The 24,520-nt window shown below is 45.1% G+C and overlaps 1 protein-coding gene across 6 annotated transcripts in view; it reads left to right on the forward strand.

The window, feature by feature from the left end:
* Positions 1-24,520, forward strand: part of TBC1D1 (TBC1 domain family member 1) — a 208,025-nt gene that overhangs the window by 112,939 nt on the left and 70,566 nt on the right. For 5 of the 6 annotated variants that reach the window (XM_036331236.1, XM_036331249.1, XM_036331259.1 and 2 more), the window contains 7 exons: positions 344-473; positions 4,794-4,885; positions 11,153-11,263; positions 16,837-16,965; positions 18,196-18,282; positions 21,681-21,964; positions 23,827-23,985. In XM_036331236.1, coding sequence (XP_036187129.1) covers positions 344-473; positions 4,794-4,885; positions 11,153-11,263; positions 16,837-16,965; positions 18,196-18,282; positions 21,681-21,964; positions 23,827-23,985 — 992 coding nt within the window. The remainder of the gene's footprint in view (positions 1-343; positions 474-4,793; positions 4,886-11,152; positions 11,264-16,836; positions 16,966-18,195; positions 18,283-21,680; positions 21,965-23,826; positions 23,986-24,520) is intronic. The other variant, XM_036331269.1, reaches the window with a different exon arrangement.

A 24,520-nucleotide genomic window follows, 5' to 3' on the forward strand; every position in this document is an offset into this window, starting at 1 on the left:
ACCCCCAATTTCATTGTTACAAATTGAACATAATTAAAGCATAGTGATCAATCACAAAAACAATATGTAATTATATATGTGTTTTCCGACGGTCTTAGGCGACCCCTGTGAAAGGGTCGTTCGACCCCAAAGGGGTCGCGACCCACAGGTTGAGAACCGCTGATCTAGGCAGTGTTTCTCAGTTGGTCGGTCATCCTAGCAGTTATGACTGTTACCTGCCAACCTGTGACTCATGGTCCAGAAAACTCGCAAAATACTAAGTCTTCCCGCAGAGTCCCGAATGCGGAGCCCGCTCACGCTAAGTGGACCTTTCGCTGGCTACGTCTCTCTCCTCTCTGACCAGGTGGATGAGATCATGATGACGCTGAAACAGGCCTTCACGGTGGCTGCTGTGCAGCAGACGAGAGCACCCGCCCAGCTGTGCGAGGGCTGCCCCCTGCAGGGCCTGCACAGGCTCTGCGAGCGCATCGAGGGTGAGTAGGGCCCCTTCTGCAGGAGGTGAAGGCCCGGGAGCTAGATGACCTGCACTCGCTGACAGGTTCCTCCCGATGGAGCCGTAGATTAGACACTGGGCTGTCCGGTGCAGGGAATGTGTTCCGTGTGTCAGGGCTTGTGCCAGGTGCGTGCGATTCGAGCATAGTGGCCGTACCTTTTACACTCCCATCAGCCATTTCTCCGCGTCCTTGCCAACACTTGTTGCTTTTTGCTTTATTCTTTTTGATAACCACCTCAATGGGTGTGAAGTGGTATTGCTTTCCCCTTTTAAGTGAGCTAAATGGACAGTTTTCATCTTAAGGGTTTTGAAGGTTCATTTTCTGGCATTATAATGCTCTTTAAAACAAATCAAAATGATTAGTATTTCTTACTGTGTGTTCCTGGTTGTTACTATTTGCTGACATTATACGAAACATATCTAGGAACAAGAGACGTTGGGCTTTAACTAGAGATCCCATCTGAGAGGATCATAACCCTTTCCTTGGTGGTTTTCAAGATAAGGTGAATGAATGGTGACGGAAATGCCCCTTCGGAGCTGACTAAGGGGTCCGCAGTGACTTTGGCCTGGAAGATAAAGCAGGTTGTGATCGTAGGCACTGGAAGGGTTCCAGAGTTAGGGTAAGGCTTTCCTAGGTCTGGCTTAGCATTCAGAACATTACATCTGAAAAGTGTACTCAGGGTGGGAATTTTGCTGCTGAGGTTTGGGAATTATCATTTAATTCATCTTTCACCGGATGAAATCTCAGCAAAGCAGGAAGACGTGTTGTTGTGTAAACATCCCTCGCGTAGGCTGGGGAAGGTATGCTTTGCCTGCATGATGGGCGCCTTTCCGGAGTGCAGAGGGCACCGTTAGAGGCGGAGGGGCTCATTACTCTATGAACAGTCGGAGGCCCTTGCTGTTTGCTCTGTTGTATTCTGATCAGTACAATGAAGTGAGTGGTTTATTAAAGCTCATGCTCTCATGTTCCCATAAGAGCAGTTCTAATGGGAACATAGAGTTTGGCCAATGACTCCATAAACTGTGGAGAGGACCAATGACATGGCCACAAAAGCAAAAGACTTCAAGACTGCGTTGTGTTAACGGATGTAGCCACGTTAAGCCCCGGAATGTATAAAATACAATAAATAGCCGTGGCCAGTTTGGCTCAGTGGATAGAGCACCAGCCCACGGACGGAAGGGTCCCCGGTTCTGTTCCCGTCAAGGGCATGTACCTCAGTTGCAGGCTTGATCCCTGGCCCCAGTCGGGGTGCGTGCAGAAGGCAGCTAGTCGCAGTGTGTCTCTCAGATTGATATTTCTCTCTCTCTTGTCTCCTCCCAACCTTTCCACTCTCTCTAAAAAAAAAAAATCAATGGAAAATACCCTTGGGTAAGAATTAACAAGAAATAAAAATAAAATACAATGCAATAAATATACAGCACACATCGACGATGTTGGCCGCACCACTCTGCGGTGCACTTACAGCACGTGAGCGGTGCAGGCGTGCTCGGGTTGGATTTGAACTGTGTGCCACTGCTCGTAGGATTCACATCGGGTTTTGCTTATCTTAGAGTTCAGAGGAGCATTTTCAGAATTACTAGTGAATTGTGCTTTCACTAAAAAGAAAAACAGGTGAACGGAGGTTTCCCTTTGCACTCTAAGCGAACTCGCCTCGGCTGAGCCAGGCCATGCGTCAGAGCTCCCGGGAGAGAGCCTTTTCCGCAGTGACAGTGTGAAGGCGGGCGCCCCATGGGGGCTGCGGGGTTGTGGTTTGGGAATTCCCTTGACTCTGGTTACCTCTTCCTTGCCTCCCTTTCCCCCTCTAAAGCCTTTTGGCATCACGTAGGGAGTGCCCAGGAGGCGCTGAAGGTGGTGCGAAGCCACGGGGAAGGTGTGGGTAAACCGGCAGACGGGGGTGGCCCCCTCTGCTTTGAGTTGGTTGGGCAGGAAGGACCGAATGCGCCAAGGCATCCTGAAGACAAGGATGAAACTTGGCGAAGGATCTCCTCATGCCTGCTGAGTATGAGGAACAGTCTCCCTGCGTGATTTCACCGAAGACTGCGAGAAGCGTACGATTCGTCTAACTCTTCTTAGCGTTTGGGTTTCTCTCCGCCTGGGGATGTCTCAGCAAACAATACAGTGTGTCCAAACTAGGAAGCTGACACTGTCCGAGACATCTCCATATGCAAGGAGGAGTGTTGGTTAATAATTAGTGAGGGCTTATGTTACTGTAAATTTCAACACCAACAGTAAAATCAACTATTTGTCTCCCTGCCTTCTAAGACCTGACATCTTGCAGGGGAGCACCTGAATTTGCTCTGACAAAACCCATCTGGCCTTGCTGCGCTCTTGCCCACCTGTGAATTGACTCCCTTGGTACCGATGCCCTCATGTGTCAGACCACCTGGCTCTCCGGGCAGAAGGGAGGCAGCGGGGGTTTCAGAGTGATCCCCGGAGGCAAACAGACATGGCTCAGATTCTAACTCTGTCCCTTACTCAGCTGACGACCGTGGGCAGAATACTTGACTTCACCGCGCCTCAGTTTCTCCATCTACACCTTTATTACTAGAAATAGTGCCCACTCCAAGGATTGTTCTGTGGATCAAATGAGATTTTGCGTGTGGTATTGAGTGAAGTGGCACAGTAATCACTGAAGAAATATTGGCAAAAGAAGGTGGGAGGGACTTCCTGGAAGCTGAGGTGGCTGCAGCAGTGTGAGTAGGGGCCGCAGGAGGGAGGGGCCCTGGGGCAGGCTTGGCTGCTGTTGGCTCCTGACCTTGGACAAGTCACCTGTCTTCTCTAGACCCCAGCAAGCTCACTTGTGAAACAGGCCTGATTTCCAAGTTCCTGGTCCAGATTTGCGAGGTGTCCCCTCTTAGCTGTATCGGTGCATCATGGCTCTGAGGCTCTGGAGGACAGGCCAGACGCCTGCCCGGGACTCACTCTTGGGAGGAGAAGAGAGTGGCAGGTGGATAAGGAGAAGGTCATCCTTGGACTAAAAGCACAGGCATCCCTCAGAGATGTTACGGGTTCAGGCCGGACCACCACAATACAGCAAATATCACAGTAAAAACACGAGTCACACAATATTTTTGGTTTCCCATGCATATAAAAAAGTTATGTTTACACTATATTGTGTACTAGCATTATGTCTGAAAAAAAAACACAATGTACATACCTCAATTAAAAATACTTTATTGCTAAAAAATGCTAACTAATATCTGAGCCTTCAGCAAGTTGTAATCTTCTTGCTAGAGGTTGCCACAAACCTCCAGTTTGTAAAAAATGCAATATCGTTAGAGGGCAGTGAAGTACAGTGAAACGAGGTATGTCTATACGTGCAGTGGTTGTTTTCCTTTCATTCTAAAGTTCATCGTGTGGTACATTTATCTCTGGCACCAAGAAAAGGCAAAGCAGGGTCTGAGCCATGTCTGTGTGGAGAAAGAACGTTCTGAACTATTAGACACTAATGGGCACTAAAACTATGGCTTTATTTTTATAACTTTTTCTCAGAATCCTCTGAAATGGTTATTGTCCTAAGAATATGAATAAGCAAGCGGTGGTAAGAGGAAAGTGGTTAGTCACATGATTCAATTTTATGTGTGGGAGTATAACATGCAAGAGAAATATGTTGGTCAGTTTTCAAATGGAGTAGTAGTTATTTCTCCTTAAGAAAAGATGTTGAGGGCAAATACTCATGAGAATTGATCATTTTCTTTTTTTAATTTTTAAAATTGAGAGAGAGAAACGTCGATTTGTTGTTCCACTTATTTATGCATTCATTGGTTAATTCTTGTATGAGCCCTGATTGGGAATTGAACCCACAACATTGGCATATTGGGATGATGCTCTAACCATTGAGATACCAGGCCAGGTTGAGAATTTATCGTTTTCTGAGGACAACATTCTGATTGTGTGAGGGGTTTTAACATGGAGCAGTGGCCAAAAAGTAATTTGGAACCACATAGACCTGAGGTAGAGTCAAGGTTGTGGTTTTTGGAAATTATATAAACTCTCTGGGTCTCAGTTTCCTTACCTGTAAAATGGGGATAATAAAGCCCTCTTCATCAGAGCATGGAATGATACGATGCAGGCCTGATGTTTAAGACAGTACCTGGTCCATTGAGGGCTCAACGAAAAACTGTTTGTTGTTGTCATTGCCATTGTCAACTTTATTGGTTAGGATTTCCATAAAATTTTGAAGGCCTGCAGTGGGTAGGTAGAATGTCAAGAGAATAAGTATAGACGTGTTCACTCTACCTCATAACTTTTACATGTTTTCATCACTCTCTCTCTCTCTTTTTTTTTTTCTCTTAATAGGAATGAATTCTTCTAAAACCAAACTAGAACTCCAGAAGCACCTGACAACGTTAACCAATCAGGAGCAAGCAATGGTTTTTGAGGAGGTGCAGGTACAGTGGGAGCGGGCCTTTCCATACGGGAAGAAGAGTCAGCAGCCCCTTGTGAAATGTCATTTTTGAGCAATAGGAGACCAGAGCTGTCACGGCCCCTGGGAAGTGACCCCAACTCCCCTTGGTTTAAGCTGGAACAGCCCCGTGGAAGGGCCAGGTCGGAATTGCAGATTCACATCACATCTTGGTTTTCTCGTGAAAACAACAAGACCAGCGGGGGGGGGGGGGGGGGGGGGGGGAGTGCTCTCATAAAAATACCATTTCAGAGTGAGAGAAATAACAAAGTGGAAGAACCTCAGCCGGGGACAGGGACCTGGACTTCGTCCCTGAGCGCTCCTCTGCTCCGTGGGAAACCTCTGCCACCCTTCTCCGCGGAGTTTGGCTCCGAGTAGGGAGTTGCAGGAGATGCCGTTTTCTACATGACCTTGAACATGAATTGTTCCTCCTCTCTTATTTTTTTTAGTTTTTTAAATAAATGTAGATGACGTTGTCTCCTCAGAATGGTAGACTATGTCAAACCTAAACAAAATACAGAAAAAAACCAAGCTCGCTGTGCGCCTGCACGCCTGGCACCTGTTCTTTCTGACTCTTTAATGAGCCCATCAGAAATGTCATGTCTGCTGTGGCCCAGGGCATTTTCTGTGGCTTTCTGGCATTTTTTCTAGGGAGTTAAGCACATCAAAACAAAGAATAAATATCTCTTCTTGACGGGGAGGAGAGCGGCAGAGGTCCTGCGAATAGAGGGGTCGTTAGACCGTAGGAGAAGGCTCCAGCCTCCCTCCTCGCTGGGGGAAAGGCTCAACAGTTAGGGCCCTGGTCTGTTTCCTGTGAGTGTGAAAAAGTAACCACATGTTAAAGCTCTCTTTATCCCCGTGCTCCTCCCGCTGTAAGGCTGGCATATGTAGTAGAAGGAAAGCACAGAAAGTTTTCTAACTTTCGTAGATAGCTTAGGATGTCATCTTCATGACTTTTAATTGGCTTTACATTTTTCTTCCGAATCCACTTGAGACACACCAATTTGCTTTCCCTTGAAGGATCTTTAGAGTTCCAAGTACACAGCATGTTAGATTGAATGTGATTTGCATGTGGAGTTCATCAATGGGTAAATGGGTGAATGGGTGGTAATTTGCTTCTGATAATTAATGCACTTACAAAGTGCTATCAAGTCACTTTGGGGAGCACCCTGCCAGCCAGCGTAGAAGAGGCATATTCCTCCCCAGTGTGAGTTTTCTTTATGTAGACATCACTGTGTAAGTAGCTTTCCCCCAAACAGTGCGATGCATCAGGATAGGAAACTCACATGTTTTTTTCTGCTGCAATGAGAAGTGTCTAATGGATATAATTTGAGATTCTCTTTGACCTGCACAAGTTTTGAGACACTGAGTACATATGGCAAAGAGGCTGTAGAGAAAAATGGTGACACAGTTTTACTTTTAAAAAGTGCACTCAGTTAGCCTGGCTGGTGTGACTCAGTGGGTTCAGCGTCGTCCCATGCACCAAGAGGTCGCTGCTTCCATTCCTGGTCAGGGCACATGCCTAGGTTGTGTGGTGGTGGTGGTGGGGGGAGGTGGGGGGTGATGGAGGGGTGTGCAGGAGGCAGCCGATCAATGTTTCTCTCTCATCGATGTTTCTGTCTGTCTCTCTCTCTCCTTCTCCCTTCCTCTCTTTCTAAAATCAATAAAAACATTTAAAAAATAGTGTACTCAGTTAATCTCCTAAGGCCCCTAGAAGACTAGTTTTTTTTATTGGTTTAAATACCAAAGGGAAGTCATGGGTTACAAAAGCCAGCTCAGACTTTGTCCTCCGTCAGTGTATGTGTGGCTCTTTCTTGAATGATACGAATTTGACATGATCTCTTTAGTCTAATGGCTTATTGATCGTCTTGTTGAATTATTTCCTCAATGCCCATTTGTAGTTTTTGTAAAACATTTTACGAACCATGTCATTGGTTTCTTTTTAGGCAGCAGTGCCTGCTAATGTGTTTGAAAAATCATACGTTTCAGAAACTTCATAAAGAAGAAGGTGCTTTGTGGGGTCACGAGTCCTCTTATAAGGACAGTGGCTCATCTCTTCCTCCACACCGTCCTTCCTGGAGGTGGTTTGTTTCTGCAGAACTCTCCCACGGCACACTTCCATAAGACAAATATTATTACTAGTATTATTGAAATGTGTGGCACGTGATCACCTAAATAGTTATTGAAGCATACGCAATCATGTTTTTGTAAATAAATGCTCAATGTAAAATAAAATGCAACCCAAACAGAACCATGAAGAAAGAGAGATGAGTGGTTATCGTGCAGATGGTGCCGGAGATGATCACTGCGGCAGACATGCCGACCTGGGGCCAGTGGGCGCCGGGGCCTGTTAGCCTTCCTCTCTCTAGGAGGACTCCTGACGACACTGCACAGCCAGCCACATGTCTGTCTGTCTGGTCTGTTTGAAATGTGTAGTATTGAGTGAAGTCGCACAGTCATCACTGAAGAAATACATCGAACATTTCCAACTGGGCAGGCGTGACAGTGACTCCCAGAGCCTTGCTGGCGTCCCAAGCAGCCGCCTGCTGGGGAAGGTGCCGCGTCCAGGCTGGCCCTCTGAGTCTGAGAAACTGCGTTGAGGCCCAGGGAGGTGAGGGAAGGAAATGTCTCCAGATCCAACTCTCTTCATCTGAGTGCCCGTGTTTCAGGGGATGACTGCACTCGTCCTGAGTAGATAAATCAAGTGCATGTACATTCAGTAGGTGTCCATGATGGGCTAAACAACACGGCTTTTCGCCAGTTAAAGACCAATGGGTAGAAGAGCCGTGTTTCATTTTGTAAAGAAAATGGATCACCTCCTTTGGATTTCCTATGGTCTTAAAATGATTTCTTATAGGATTCGATTGCCATTTTTTAAAAAGGTGTCAGAGTGTCCTGTCCCGGTGGGCGCGGCCGTTTTTAGTCATTGGCTCCAAAGACCTTAGGCGCCCGGAGCGCTCAGCGTTCTCAGTCAGCGCTGAGAATTTATCTTTAATTGCATTTACCACCAGTTTGTAGGCTCCTCATAGAAATAAGGTTAAGACACAGGTAACAAAGTTGACTTTGTTACTTAACAGGCAGTTCATTGTTTTCTTATTGTTGTTGTAAACATTGCAGTATAACGTAACTGGAGGAAAGTGCACACGTCAGTGGTGTGTAGTTCAGGGGATTTCTTATAAGTTGACCCACCTGTGCACTGGCACCGAGATTTTAAAAAAGCAGGAGCATTGCCAACTCCTCAGAACCCTGCCCCGGCCCCTGACACCGTAGATTAATTTTGAACAAGCAAGTTAATTTTTGACTGAAAAGCGATGTGACCCAGCTTGGTTCCGCACTGTTCTCCCACTCTGACTTGTCTCTCTGACCCGTGAATGTCTATACAGTGAAACCACCTTTCGGAAACCACGATTTGCCACGGGGGAGGATGGTAACGCCATGTGGGAGGTAGGGGGAGAAGACACCTCGCTGATCATTTAACTCAGTGGAATGGTAGCCCCTACCCATGTTGTTTTAAGGAAGGGTGTATTCTTCACCTTGTACGCCACCATGAAAACGTGCTTCCTGCTCTAGTGACTTTCCTGTGATGTTTAACAAGCCCGTGACGCGGCCTCTGGCTCTCAGCTTCAGTTTTTTATGTGCAGCAACTGTGCTCAGCTGAGCTCTCGTTTCTGGCCTTCTGAATAGTTCCTTGCATGTAGCCTTTGAGGAAAAGAAAATGCATCCATAATGCTCTTTATTCCTGCATTCTTAGCCTTTTTTTATATATATTTTGAAATAATGATTATGAAGAATTTCTCCAAGAAAAATACACATTTTCTTGTGAGAGTAGCTGGAAGTTTGCATTAAAAGATGCAAGAGAAGAAAGAGTGGGTCAGCCCTCGCTGCCTGCGTCTGCTGAGGGGCCTCGTGTAATTCCTTTCTGCTCCTCTTTTCTGAACTTTAAAAAAATAAAATGGACTTTATTCTTTAGAGTGGTTTTAGTTTTTCAGTAAATTGGGTGCAAAGTACAGAGTGTTCCCATGTAAGCTCCCACCTCTGTGCCTCCCACCCCAGCCAGTTTCCCCTGTTAATAACATGTGGCCTAAGTGAGGTACATTTGTTACCATTGATGATGCATTATTATTCACTAAAGTCCACAGTTTACTGGGGCTCACTCTCGGTGTGGTACATCTGTAGGTTTGACAGATGTATAAAGATGTGTGTACACCATAATGGTATCATCCAGAACTGTTTCACTGTCCTAAAATTCCTCTGCGTTTTGCCTGTCCCCCCCCCCCCCCATCTCCAGTCCTCCAAACCCCAGGCAACCACTGATCTTTTTACTGTCTCTGATTTCGTCTTTTCCACATTGTCATATAGTTGGAATCATACAGACTATAGTCTTTTCAGATTGGCTTCTTTCACTTAACAATATGCATTTAAGGTTCCCATAGGTCTTCTCATGGCTTGATAGCTCTTTTCTTTTTAGCGCCGAATAATATTCCATTGTCTCGAATGGAACAGTTTATCCATTCAGCCACTGAAGGAGGACATCTGGGTTGCTTATAACTTTTGGCTATTATAAATCTGCTGTAAACATTTACATGCAGGTTTCTGTGTGGACATAAATTTTCAACTCATTGGGGAAAATTCTAAGCAGTGCAATCGCTCGATTGTATGATGAGAGTGTGTTTAGTTTTGTAAAAACCTGCCAGCTGTCTCTCAAAGTGGGTGTGCCATTTCCACTCCCACTGAAAGCGAATGAGTTGCGATAGCTTCCTGGGCTTTTAAACTCACAGATACGCATTACCTCTCTGGGTCAGCAGGGCTAAGCTGGGATTGTGGTCCTCACCACCACTTTCCTTTACTGAAGATCTGATGGGACCTTCCCCTGGAGAAATCCACTTGTTGAATAAAACGTGTATAGTTTTATAACATCAAGGTTCATGGCTTGGAATCCAGGTGGGGAGCATCTGTTCTAGCTTCTAAAATTTTTAATCCTTAAATCTGAAATTTGAAAGAACAGAAGGTCCTCAGTAATAATAATAATAATAATAATAATAATAATAATAAAAACCCTTCTACTTATTCACTGTATTTTCCTTGAGTAACAGGAACAACTTATTTTTTAAAGTCACCTTTTTCTTTAAGAGATCGAATGTCAGAAGGTCTAGGTTAGTGTTGCCGTTTCTTCTAAAGCCCATGGCATGAAGGGTGAAATCATTGTTCCTTCGTTAGCTGGGGGAGGAGGTTGCTAAGAGTAGCATTGACCCAGACTCGGATGCTTGTAGAGTGGGTCCATTTATCGCACCCCGACTTTGCTTCAAAGGGCAGGCTACAAGTTTGGAGTAGGGGGAGAGGTCCAGGAGCCGGACAATGGATAATTGTCCATCTAAAAAAGATGCATTTCCGAAGTTTACGGACTAGACGTTTTGTGTATCTCCAGAGCAATTCAGCTTTGTTTTCTTCATATTCAGTGAAAAGAAGCCATTAAGTTGGATGGTCTTTTAAAAATGAGCTCTGACTGGTAATTTCAAATCCAAAGACTGGGAGCTGGAGGAGACCGTTAGTGTGTCTCGTCCACCAGCTTCATTTGAATGAACGAGGAAGCTAAGATTAAACTACGCCTTTGGTCACACGTCCAGGCAGCACCCCGGGCCTCCAGGTCCTCATTCCGACTCCCCTGTGCTTTGCCACCACCCTGCCTGAAAAGTAAAGGATGTGGAGATAATTTTTTAAATAGAAAAAAAAAATGGAGTCAGTGCCATGACATTTTGTGTGCGAGTTCATGCCTTGTGGCAGAAAGTGCTTGCTGACGAACACATGTGACATATAGAACCATGACCCTGGGCCCAGTTGCCCTTTTTCTTTCCATTTCACTAACCATCAGAGTTTATAAATGTGTAGCCACGATGGCTCTTTGACCTCTGGGTGTTTACACAGATTTTGTTCTTTTCTTCTGTTTTCAAGACTATTTGTTTATTAAACATTTTGACTATGCCTCTATCTGATATGAAATATTTATTTTAGGCATAAGGACATCAGAGGGCAAAAGCTAAATCTGGCCCACCAGCTAGTTCCACTGTTTCTTTTAAAAAATTCTCTCCCTTTTTGGGATCATTGGTGCCCCCTAGTGAGATGATTGGGTAAAAACAGTAATTAATGAATGGAAGGACACAGTTGGTTAGCATTTCCTAAGGAATGATTTAAGCAGTTTTGTTGACAATAAAAAAATAAATGTAATATCTTCTTCTTTTTCTTTTTTTTTTTTAAGAAATTAAGACCAAGAAATGAGCAGCGAGAGAATGAATTGGTTATTTCTTTCCTGAGATGTTTATATGAAGAGAAGCAAAAAGTTCACATCCATATTGGGGAGGTAAAGCAGGTATGGCATTTTTTTCTCTTCTCGCAATTTTACCAGGACACGGTGTAAAAAAGTCCTGAGGATGTGCCGAAGCTCTGGAAGCTGTTTTTGCCCCTGTGTTTTATTTGCATTTATTATACACGTAGGGAAGATTTGGGAATGTTCAGACTGTGCTGGAGACGGTGAGGCGTTTCTGCGCCATAGAGGGGGTGGAGTGACGTTTCAGAGAACCTACTGCCACCGGCTCCCCAATCGCAGGGAGCCAGCCTCTGCCACCTCCCCTCTCTCCCTGGCAGAGTGGGAGCGACATCACAAAGCACCTTCGGAGCTGCATGAAGTGCGTGGAGGGTCTTCGTAGCATGCGGGCTGTGTGCATGTAAGCTAGCGCCACTCAAAGCCAGACAGAACCCTAGAGAGCCTGGTCCTGTGCTATTCAGACGGGAAACGTCCACTGATCCCCTTTCACACGATGGAGGTGCCCAGTCTGCCGCCCTCTGCTCCTGTCCACAGCTTTGTTTGGCTTTCCTGTTTGAGGGGTGCTGGGTCGTGCTGGCGCTGCCTGCGGGTCTCTGTCTTTGAGGAGCTGCCAGTTTGGGGTTCAGTACACGCAGTGCCGTGGACCACTTTTGTGTGTCTTTTGGATTCTGTGGAAGTGAGTTCATAATAACCAGTATTGCTTCAAAACATGCATTTCATATTTTTTTAAAAATATATTTTATTGATTTCTTTTTTTACAGAAAGGAAGGGAGAGGGATAGAGAGTTAGAAACATTAATGAGAGAGAAACATTGATCAGCTGCCTCCTGCACACTCCCCACTGGAGATGTGCCCGCAACCAAGGTACATGCCCTTGACCGGAATTGAACCTGGGACCCTTCAGTCCGCAGGCCGACGCTCTATCCACTGAGCCAAACCGGTTACGGCTGCATTTCATATTTGTTTAAATTATGTGTAGGCCAGTAAATCTAGAGAAAAATCAGTGAAGGATGTTTAAGAAAAATACTCAATTTTCCAAAAGTACGTAATAGCCTTTTAAAAAGAACACCAATGCTCGTTCTAAAGGCGCTGCCCCATAAACAGCCCCTGCTTTTCTGGTAACCTCACCATGACGCAGTTTTACTGGGATGCACGCGTAGCAGCTCTCCCCATTGAGTTTCTACCCTCCTGAACTCTCAGAGCTCACGTACAGTGTCTGGCAATGTTTTTAATCTCATTGGCCAGCTATCGGCTCCCTCAGCAGTGGTGCGAATGCCAGTACACTGTCTGTGTCCTTGGCCTTTGACCTTTGTGGTTGACATTCCTCCCTTCCACACACCCTTCAGATGGTGTGTGCGCCTCCTGTCCACTTTGGGATGGGTCACTCCATCTAAGTTTTCAGTTAATTCTCTAGTTCCATTTTCAACCTATTTGTTCTTATTTCTATTGCTCCCCCCGCCCCGCCCCCTGCTTTTGTACCATTAATAGTTTTTCCTTGTTCTGATTTCCCCCCCTAACTTGTTCCAACAGGAAATTGGTCATTTTGAGATGATTTGTAACTGCTAGAGGGAAATAAAGCACTTAGGGTGGATGGAAAGTTTTGACCTTCAATGGAATACTATGCTGCGGTAAAAAAAAAGGGAACTCTTGCCTTTTGCAACAGCATGGATGGAACTGGAGAGCATTATGCTAAGTGAAATAAGCCAGTCAGAGAAAGATAAATACCACATGATCTCACTCATTTGTGGATTATAGAGAACAACATAGACTGATGAAAAGGGACAGACCCAAAGACTGAGAAACAGCGATCAGGCTATCAATCCCCAGAAGGAAAGTAGGGGAGGGCGGGGGTAAGGGGAAGAGATCAACCGAAGGACTTGTATACATGTATATAAGCCAAACCAATGGACATGGACAACAGGGGGATGGGAGCATGAGTGTGTGTGTGGGGGGGAGGTTGGGGGTTAATGGGGGGGGGGTGAGGACACATTTGTAATACCTTAACTAATAATAATAATAATAATAATAAAAAAAGAAAGTTTTGACCTTCGTGCCAGTTCACTTTCAAGGAATAGGTAGTATCTTTATGATTTGGGCATAGATTAGTCCAGTGGAGAAATATATTTAATAGTTTTTTTCCATGTGAAAAACGTCAGATAATTGAATGTGAAAGAGACCAAGCCTCAGCACGTGGAACTGGCGCCTGGGCAGTACTTTCTCTGGAGGCTCCTAAACATTCCGTCACCCAGGAGGCTCACGTCTGCCTGCAAAGAAGACACCCTGGTCCCAGATGTGTTTGGGTGTCCCCAGCATCATCTTCAAGAGAGAAACTTCTAGATGCCTATTTTAAAATAAACAAGGGACAGGTTATTTTCTGAACGTGAATTACTTTCTAAACAGGCATTAATTCCTAAGTGTGAATTATTTTCCAACTATATTTGAATTGTGTTGATAGACATACAAAACCTCTCATTAGGTGGGAAAGGAATGGAAGCATTGAGTGCAGGGAGATGCTTACGGCCGGGTTTAAAAGGAGAAAAACACAAATGTAGGTTTTCTTCTGTCTGCTACATAGTACTAGGCTTTTTAAAAATATATATATATTATTGATTTTTTACAGAGAGGAAGGGAGAGGGATAGAGAGTTAGAAACATCGATGAGAGAGAAACATCCATCAGCTGCCTCCTGCACACCCCCTACTGGGTATGTGTCCACCCAAGGTGCATGCCCTTGACTGGAATCGAACCTGGGACCCTTGAGTCCTCAGGCTGACGCTCTATCCAGTGAGCCATATCAGTTAGGGCAAGGCTTTTAGCCAATGTTTTCTTCATGTATCAAAACAATACACTCTAGCCCTAGCTGGTTTGGCTCAGTGGATAGAGTGTCGGCCTGCAGACTGAAGGGTCCCAGGTTTGATTTTGGTCAAGGGCACATGCCCAGGTTGCAGGCTTGATCCCCAGTGAAGGGCATATAGGAGGCAGCCGATCAATGATTCTCTCTCATCATTGATGTTTCTATCTCTCTCACTCCATTTCACTATGAAATCAATAAAAAAAAATTAAAAAAAAACAACAATCGCCGTGACTGGTTTGGCTCAGTGGATAGAGCGTTGGCCTGCGGACTGAAAGGTCCCGGGTTCGATTCCAGTCAAGGGCATGTACCTTGGTTGCAGGCACATCCCCAGTGGGAGGTGTGCAGGAGGCAGCTGATTGATGTTTCTCTCTCATGGATGTTTCTAACTATCCCTCTCCCTTCCTCTCTATAAAAAAATCAATAAAATATATTAAAAAACAACAACAACAACAATCCACTCTAAATGCTTCCATTTTATGAAAACGCGTGTTATGGGTTTGAAAGCACATCCACGGTTTCTTAACTTTGTGAGTGAACAGGTGTCGGTCAAAGGCAGTCCCAGGAGGCCTCCCTTTGCTCTGGAGGCTGCTGAGAGTCAGGACAGGCGCTTGTTCTTGGTAAATGATTGCACAGGACCGGTTGCAACAAGTAAGGCACCTGCCCACGATGCGTGATGCTAAGCAGGCACTGGGAATTTGTTGAGTGCACCTGTAAGTTCAGGTGTGTGCTTCCCATGGGCCTGCCTGCTGATCATTGCTCACGCATTCATTCCTCAGCAAGCAGGTATGGGTTGTGCAGAGCATGCTCAGTGTACTCAGTGGTAATCCCCCTTCTTGAAGTTCTGAGCTATGCCATTCTTTGAACATATGTGCTAATTCTCACAGAAGTAAAACTCTGATGACCGGACAAAGCCGAATGGAGTTCTGATCAGAATCGTTTCTCTTTTATGCTTGGAAAAATGTATAACATTCATTGGCGAATTAGGATTTCATTATGTCAAAGAAGACGTAAGGTCTTTGACCAGCAAATAACTGAATAAAATAAAAAATACTTAATCACAATTGGAATCAGAGGAAGACAAGTTGAGATATTCATACCCAGGCCGCTGGCAGAAATTTAAAAATCTGACATTATCACGTAAAGGTGAACTCTCATTTGCTGATGCTTGGAGTATGAATTGGTACCATTTTAAGGGAGAGAAATTTGACAGTATCTAGTGTAGCTGAAGATGCATAGACTCAGTGACCCAGCAAGGACATCCCTAGTTCCTTGTAAAAACTTCTCATGTGTGGTAAGGAGCTATGTACAAGACAGGTTACTGCAGTCTCCTTTGTAAAAGCAAAAAAGGGAGTCAATGTTTAACAACAGGAATATGAATAAACTTCTATGATTATACATTTTGATTGAAGTGAGTAAATCAAAGAACCTTTGTTGATATGGTAATCTAAAAAAAAATTGAAAGAAAAATGGTAATTATAGAAGGGTATGCACAGGATGATATATTCATTTAAGCTTCAACTACATGTAAACCAACATGTATGTTTTATGGCTACATACATTTATGAAAGTACAAAAATGTGAGTTGATGTGATAAACACTCAATTCAGAAGAGGGGTTATTTCTGCAGATAAAGGAGAGTGATTCAAATATGTTTGTCATTTTCTTCTATTAAAAGTGGAAAGCAAATGGAGAGACTAGCTAGTAATGACACTTACTGAGATTCAGGTGTGTTTAAAGTGCTTTAATGTGTATTAATGTATTTGAATCTCGTAACTGCTCCGTGAGGAAAGTCCATTGGGCATCCTCAGTCTGCAGGTAGAGGAACCGAGAGAGGCAGCAGGTAATAGTAACCTGCCCGAGGCCGCATAGCGACGGAGAGCAAGGAGGCATCTCCCTGGGCATTGAGTGCCAGAGCCCAAACCCCTCACTGTTCTTGGCCAAAGGGGCACCAGGGTTATGTAAAGCCATCAGGTAACACTTCAGAGAAGTAGGAAGCAATGTATCTATGGATTTTGTCGGTTTTAAAGAAATATGCCTCTCTCTTAATAAATGACATTAAACTCCTCTTAGTGGTTGGCAAACACACTCCATTTTGTTGTCAGTTTCCTGTTATGGTCAGTTAAGGGAGAGAAGCCTGGTGGCAGAGGAGAATGAAAGGGGTGATGGAAACAATAGGTGGGAGGGAAGACAGCTCTCAAGAAAGCAATGAACGATTGGCATCGGCAGACAGAAGGGATTCTTCAGTTGGTAAACTTATTTTATCCTACCCTCCGAAATGCCCCAAAAGGTAAATTGTTACTTCACTTTGAAAAGCTGACCATGGCTACCTTTGTACCAGAAGCTGTGCCCCATGCTTTACTGGCTCTACCTGTTTTAGTCTCACAACACAGCCTTATGATTAGATCTTGAGGTTGGGCTCCATTTACAGAGGAGGAAATTGCAACCCAGAGAAAGAGAAAGTAAGTAACTTGCACGAGGCCGGGTAGTGAATGACAGATCTCTGCTCCGACTACAGAGCACAAGCTCTAAGCGGCTTTGCTGCGTGGCTTCCAAGCACAGTGCTGTGTTTCGTTTGGCTCAGGTAAAGCAACTCTTTGAGGCAAAACTATTTCCTGGACTTGTAGCCCTGTCACTGAGGAGCAGGTGAGATGAGGGTAGGCTAATGGCCTGGGGTCAAAAAGATGCACGCAAGAGATTTTTTCATTCCTTTAAAAAGGAAAAAAGAAAGGGAGTTGTGGCTCAACTTTCCATTGTTTCATTTTTTAGACAACACAGATTGCAGCAGAGAATATTGGAAGCGAATTACCATCCAGTGCCACTCGATTTAAGCTCGACATGCTGAAAAACAAAGCGAAGAGATCTTTAGCGGAGTCTTTGGAAAGTATTTTGTCCCGGGTAAGTAGCATAATTTCCTCCTGATTTAAGTCACTTTTTAAAGGAGTGTCTGATTTAATTTGTTACTTTTATTCACTTTGTGCTCATCATAAAGTATAGAAGGTGAAATCTTTTTTAATGTCTTCTTAATCTTACAACATTGTTATCTACACTTTAATTTCAGTTTTTAACCTGGCATGGGTGAAACAAATTTTTTGTATTATGTTATATGTAATCCCATGGAAATTTTTGTCTCTCCCCGAAATGCTGTTCATTGGCTAGTTCCTATAAAGGGCACAGGTAAGATGCACCCAGTGTGGGTTCCGTTCTTCCTGGTGTCACTTGGTACAACGTAAGAATCCAGCTTCTGTCCGCAGTTCTTGTTTTGTACCTGGAACTCTGAGGCAGGGTTAGCAAACTACAGCCATCAGCAAACACCACCCACCTCCCATTTCTGTACGTGGAGGGTAATTGAGGCACAGCCACGTCCGTTCACTCACCGGTCGTCTGAGGCTGCTTTTGTGCAGAGTGGAGTAGTTGCCATGGACACCACATGGCCCATAAAGTGTAAGAGATTTGTTTTCTGGGCCTTTACAGAAAGGTGTGTGGACTGCAGCTCTACAGGAATAGAAATAGGAAGTATACATAGGCACTGATATGGGAGTTCTTTAAGAAATCCCACTCCCCCACCCCCAGTGATTATAAATGGCATTTCTCAGAAATCAAAGTGTGATAACCTTTCTGGAGCTTGCAACATCATCTTACAGTTCTTTTTTTATTTTCAGACCCACTTTAAAAAAAAAAATGCTGTATTTTTTTAAAGTTAATTTTTATTTTGTTTGAAAATACTTCTGAGAATTTTGCAGCATCCTTAGACATAATTAAAAACAGTCCATTTACAAAGCCGGGGGTGGGTGGCTGTCTTTGAGAGTCCCACATGCACAGAATGTTGTGAGTGTCATACAGCCAGCGGGTTACAATGACAATTCATAAATGAATAGTCTCTTCTTCCTTCCCATTAAAACTGCCAATCGACTAATCCACAAGGTGTTCTGGAGCATTTAGGTTGGTGTGCTATTAAAAAAAAACAAAAGACAGAAATGTTGGCTGTCTTAATGTATATGTGTGCTTAGCAGCATTTCTCAGGAGATGCATTTTTCCTGACTTTCCTTACAGAAACCACGATGCAGCTAGCTGATGCTTTTGCAGAAGCCTCAGGGGTCATAACTCAACTGCCTTTTCTTTACATAGGGCAATAAAGCCAGAGGCCTTCCGGAACATTCTGCCAGCCTGGATCTGGACGGCTCCGTGTCTAGCACGTTAAATAACACCAACAAAGTAAGCACCTTTTTCTTTCTATGACGCCCTTAAGAAGCCAGCAAATAGGCCGTGTTCCTCTTGTCTCTACAGGGCCTATCGAAAGGGACAAAGAGGCCTCCTATCTCCACTCAAGGAAAGTTTGGTGGTTTCAGTCCTCGTGGTGCCGTGGAGGCTGGCCACGCAGTTAGACATGACACAGACGTCTCATGTGGCTCAGCAGATGCCAGTCCCTAAGCAGAGAAGCGAGATCACACACTCAGACCACTGAGATCGGATTTGCTGCAGGCCACAGTGGATTTCTTTCCCCAGTAGCTTTTCCAGGATTAAAAATAACTGAAATTGGGCAAACCTCAGAAGTGGGTTCGTGAATTCTGAGAAGTATGCAGCTCAAATTCCTGGACCTCACTTTACCCTCCAGCTGGCTCTGCGATTGTGATTAGACATTTCTGTTCGATTGATTGATTGATTTTTTCATTTCTGTTCTACTTAAATAAGCCGCCACGCTCTAGTCTGTGCCTCTGCCACAAGCACGGCTTGGTGACAGTGACCCAGCAGTGGTTCTCTTTGGTGTCCTTGTTTTAGTTTCTTGCTTTCTAGACATTTAAGCCTTTGGTTAGTTCAACTTGTTAACCGCCAACACGTGGGTTTCGGGTTTTGTGCTAAGGAAGCCAGCATTCCTTCTGCTACCCAAGGGCTGCAGATTTAAGAAAGAGGGAACTTTTGTGGCAGCCAGCGCCTTTGCACAGCGACTCCAAGATCTTCTGAGATCCCTACTGGGCTCGTGGCTTTGAAGTTTTGAGATCATAACCAACAGTAAGAAACACATGCAACACTGCGAAATGGTTCACAAGCACATACATACACACTCACACAAAAGTTTCACAAAATTAAAGTTTCACAAAACAGTGCTTACTGTAAGCAGTGTGTGACACATGCTGGTATTCTCTCTTCTGTTTGAAAAGTGTTCACGGCACAGCTCTCAATTGGCGTCACTGTCTGCTGCCATGCTCCCATCTGCAGAGCGAGGAACTCTACCTTCCATGCGTGCTTCTCAGATCCTGAGGGGCGTCTTGAATGGGTTCTGGTTAACATGCAGACTCTGATGCCACAGGAGGCCAGAGACTCTGAACTCTGACAAGTGCCAAGGCGATGTCCATGTGTGGTCGGGGAACCGACTTTGGGGAGTGAGACCCTAGACACCAGTCTTCCAAGTATGATTTCTGAGTTAAAATCTAGCAGAAGTGTCAAGGTCAACTGCCCTTCATTCACTCTGTACTGATTGTACCTCATGATTCATTTCAAGTTTGGAAACATTATAGTTTCTCTACTATATACAGATGGCTAGACAGGGCCTTGCCAAGTTCCTACTTGTCTGGTAGGAGAGGTGACAGGTCCACAAGTAACACCAGCATCTGGTAGGAGTCCTGGGAGTTTGGATGAGAGACGGTGGTGGCCTAATGGTCACAGTGAGGGGAGAGGGACTTATTTTTGGTCAGTGGAACCAGGGGAAGTTTGGAGAGGAGAACAGTGAGGCTTTTGAGTGGAATCTTGAAGAAAGGGTAGGAAGTGTCCCTGTGGAACTGGACGGGGAAGAAGGTGTTTCAGATAGACCACTGCGCATAAAGATAACTGTGAAGACACGCATGTCACTCAAGGGACTTTTCCAGTAAGTCTTGCTCGTTTTTTATTCTTCTCCAAAACACACATCTGGGAATATACACATAGCTTGAGTTTCTAGGGTAGTTTTAGGAGAAGTGCAGCTTTTCAGAAGCCGCCTGTGTGTATTGTGTGTGTATCTTTATGTGCACTTCTTTAGACCTTTTTTTCATCCTGAGGTAGAAAAACTGTTGTAAAGGTGCACATTTAATGCAATTGGATCTCTCCCAATAAATTGATCACCTAGGAGTTGCAAAGGAGCTGGACATCCGAGTGGCCCTTTCAGGTGTAAGTTTAAGCTAAGGGTTAGTTAGCCCTTTCATAGACTGTGGAGAATGTTAATGAGAATTGAGGTGAACAGGCCTGCATGGTGGAGATTGTTTGCTGTGATATATTGTCTTAGACAAATTTTTAAATCCTTGCCTGAAAAGGATCCTTGGAACTATAGAAGAATAACATATTTTAGTTATGTTTAAAATATTATTCCATAGTTTGCTGGGAATTAAACTTTTCCCATCTAATTCCTACAAAATTAAGTGTCTATAATCTCTCCCCTCAATCCACATAAATTAAAATCCTTAGTACCTGTCATCTGAAAGGTACTCAAGTAGGGAGGGATGGGTGCGGGATGGAGAGGGTCAGTGGGGAAAAACAAACAAACAAAGGGGACCTCTGTAATACTTTCAACAATAAAGATAAATTTTAAAAATAAGTAAATAAAAGGCACTCAGCTAGATAGCAAATGAACAGAGAGAATGTAGATTCTCCAGTCCACTGTTAGATGCATTCATTCCTTTTTACTCTTTTCATGTTGATTAATTTAACCCTTCTAGCAATTTCAGAAGGGACGAGTTGGCACACTTCCTCTTATTTTATATTTTTTCATTTGAGAAAAATATGTTGGCCACATACCAAGTTCTGGGAGTGCAGTGCTAAGCATCAGTTTGAGGGGTAGTAGTTCATGCCTTGGAAAAAGTATGTGTTTTGAAAATCTATAGTATTGCACTATTGTCATGATTCTCAACAAATGTTTGAGGGCCTACTCAGTAAGGTCATGGAGTACCTAACAAAACAGTACCTTACATTTGTGTCACATTTTACAGTGAGCAGAGTACTTCCGGTTATAGTATCCTGCTTCATTCTGGAAGCCATTGGGATAAATTTTCACTCTATAAAGACGAGGAAATTGAGGTGCAGAAAGAAGATAAGTGATTGGCCCTGAATCGTGGCAATAAATGCCGAGGGAGAGATTTTCCATATACTAAGAATAATTGAGGATATAATTTTTAACCCTCAAGATTACCAAGTTAAATCTTAGCATTAAATCAAATCCAGAGAGAGAGCCTTAAAGTGTGGGTGCAATGTGTATGGACACACTTGGCAGAGATAAAGAACTTGATTTGTTTAAGCAGTGCAGACAAGTTAGCCAACCCTCATTACGCATCTTACGAGCGATAGTTCAGTTGTGTTTTCCAGAGAGAGGAAACTGGGTTTGGCCTGGGACCGTTCTGTGTCATGGTTTGCGTCCCTCACGCTTGCATTTGGGCAGTTTCCCACTTGTCCCACAAGTTAGCATTTTGTCTCTGACAAGCAGGCATGTAAAGGGCTTTTATTTCCTTATGGGTTGTGGTGGCTTCCACCTGGCATTATAATCAGATGTGCTTACATATTGAACTGTTTTCCTGCGGCTGGGGTTTAGAGCTTTGTAAGTCCCACAGGTTTCCTGGGATCCGTCTGATCTGCTGTCTGTCTGCCTCCAGGAGCCCTCTGTGTGTGACAAGGAGGCCTCGCCCGCGTCTGAGAGCAGAACCAGGCTCCTGGGCTCCTCAGACGACCTGCTGTCCGGTGACACGGAGAGCCCTCCCGCGGAAGAGCCTGCCCTGCTCTCTCCCCAGCAGGGCTACCGAAGGCGGGCGAACACCCTGAGTCACTTCCCCGTGGAGTGCCAGGAGCCTCCGGAACCCGCCCAGGGCTCCCCGGGGGGCTCGCAGAGGAAACTTATGAGGTACCACTCAGTGAGCACAGAGACGCCTCATGAACGAAAGTAAGATTTGTTTGAAATGTGAATCTGTTGTGTAGCATAGCTGGGCCATACCTGTTCCTAAGCAGGTATGTGCATCCCTGGTATGTTCATTGGGTCAGAGAGAACCCCGAGTCAGGTTTACTCTTGGCTTAAAGAGATCAACTTGATGCGGTGGCATGCTCCCCCTGCCCCACCCCCACCCCTACCCCGGCCCCTCATGGGAAATGTAGATGAAGTGATACTTGTTACCAGTGTTGGGGAGAAGCAGGAGAAACAGAGCAGAAACGGCCCTTATGGTGTATAAGGGTCACTCCTCCAGGAGGGCCAGGCGGTTTGACCTTGGCACTCAGCTCGTGGCTTTGCAGAGAAGTGGGGAGCGGGCCAGCAGGGCGGGGTGCTCACCTGAACACCGGGAGCATGTCCTCGGTGGGACCGAGATGGGTGGAGCCTGAGGGGCCACGTGGCTGCCTGTGCTGGCTGCAGAGGCGTGGGCCCCGGCCCCGGCTCTGTCCTGAACTGGCTGTGACCTGCCTAAATCTCTCCGTGACAAAATTGGAACAGATGTTCTCTAAAATCTCCGTGGGTGGGAGAATCCTAAAGTCTTGTAACAAGATTTGCTAATTCTAAAAACTGGGCTCTAACGGGAGTTTCCTGGTCACAGACATGGGTAAGTACCAGAGTAACAGAAGTCCTCCTGTTCCACCTGGGGTCCCTTGGCCATGCATTTGACCCTAAGTGTCAGAGACCAGAAGTGGACAGTTATCTTTAAAATTAACTGTAAAACCCCTTTTACAACCCCTGGCCTCATAAACGTGAAGTAGGGCCACACCTGCCTACAACGGAAGCCCCAGGACGTGTGTCAGTGCCGGTCATGCGCGGATCGTGCACAGTCCACGGGGGGGGGGGGGGGGGGGGGGGGGGTTGGGGGGTGAAATGTTCCCAGTGAAGAGGTGACGGCATTGACAGTCCTGAAACTATGTAGCAGGGCCTCTCGGCTTTGTCTTCAGGCAGCCACTGAAAGCAGTTGGGGCAATTCTTTGGAATTTGCTGGATAACCAGGATCCCCAAGCAGGACACACTGAGGGAGCTAATATTTGATAATACGACATTTTAGAGACAACACGGTTGGAGGCCTTATGAGGGTCTTGTCATGTGTCTTAAAGCTCTGCACTCACACTGGGGCCTTTTCTTCTGCCTCTCCACTGGGTTGCCACACTCAGTCCTGGCATTTTCAGTGCGAATGCAAACGTTCCTGTCTAGAGAGGCCTCGTTCTCTGGCTAATAAGCCTGGTGTTTCACAGAAGGCAGAGGTGGGGGGATCAGTGTCCCTGACAGCGCATTCCCCTTCTCCCCTGGGAATGCAACTTCCTAATGGGTCATGCCGGACATAGTGGCTGAGAGGCATGGGGGGAGGGGGAAATGTCATCCCCTCCCCCACCTCTTCTCCCCCTCCTCTTCCCCTGTCTCCCCTACCTATTGCACGTTCCGCACCCTGTACGAACCCTTCTTATTTATGTCCAGGAAATGAGACATTGATATTCAAGGCAGGTTATTGTTCATTTTTAAGAGAGATGTATTTTTAAAACTCTGGAATTTGGTTTGCTTTTCTTCGCTTTTGTTTCAATTGAAATTTTTTTTCCTGTCCGTTCCTAAAATGGGGATAGAGGAAACAGTATTATTGGTTGTGGAGATATGTGGGAAATGATCAAGAATGACCTTTCACAATACTCTTTGTTTCACTAAAAACTACCTCTGCCACTGAGAGTCAGGATGCAGAAGCGAAGTGAGACACCGCCCTCTCGCCCCCTCTTGCCCCTCTGTCGTGCCCCCCTGGCCCCCCTCTGCCGCTAAACCCCAGTGCTTTCTCTCTACTTGCTATTTAGTGGGAATCATCCACCTGTTGGCGAGTCTAAAAGTTGCTCAGGTCCTTCAGTTCCTGCTCCTCCACCTCGTCTTAACCCCTCCGACTCCTCACCAAATTTTTTTAAGTCCTTAAAACATAACACGAGTGGAGAACAAAGTGGGAATGCCGTGCCTAAGAGGTGAGCGCACTCGCATGGCAAGTTCAGTGTCGTTTGTCTTCCGGGGAGGTTCGCACCGAGAGGATGTGCTGCATGGAGGGGACCTGGGCCACGAGTGTGTGTGTGTGTGTGGTTTTATTGTTTTCATTATTTTCAGTCTATCATTCGAACTGACTTAATTTTACTATTGATTATTTTTCTCAAAATTAAATTTTTTCCTAAATTTTAATTTCCTCAAAAGGTCTTGATGGCAAGCCATTTGTATATACTTACTGTCACATTCCCCTGTCCCAATACACACACACACACACACACACACACGTTAAAACACGTGTTTGACCGTAGACAATGCAGTTTGTGCCACATCAGAAACGCCCTCATTAATTTTTCCAGTTTGAAAGAAAGAGTCATTTTGGAAGATGGACTGATTTTTTGGGTTGTTTTGATTTTCCTTTATTCTGGTAAGAGCGCTTATCAGGAGATCGGCACTCTTAACAAGTGTTTAAAGGGTCGCACACCGTATTGTTAACCCCAGGCACCGTGTTGCATGGCAGCT

The sequence above is a fragment of the Myotis myotis genome, unplaced genomic scaffold (assembly GCF_014108235.1).
Source record: "Myotis myotis isolate mMyoMyo1 unplaced genomic scaffold, mMyoMyo1.p scaffold_m19_p_1, whole genome shotgun sequence".
In the NCBI taxonomy this organism is placed as follows: domain Eukaryota; kingdom Metazoa; phylum Chordata; class Mammalia; order Chiroptera; family Vespertilionidae; genus Myotis; species Myotis myotis.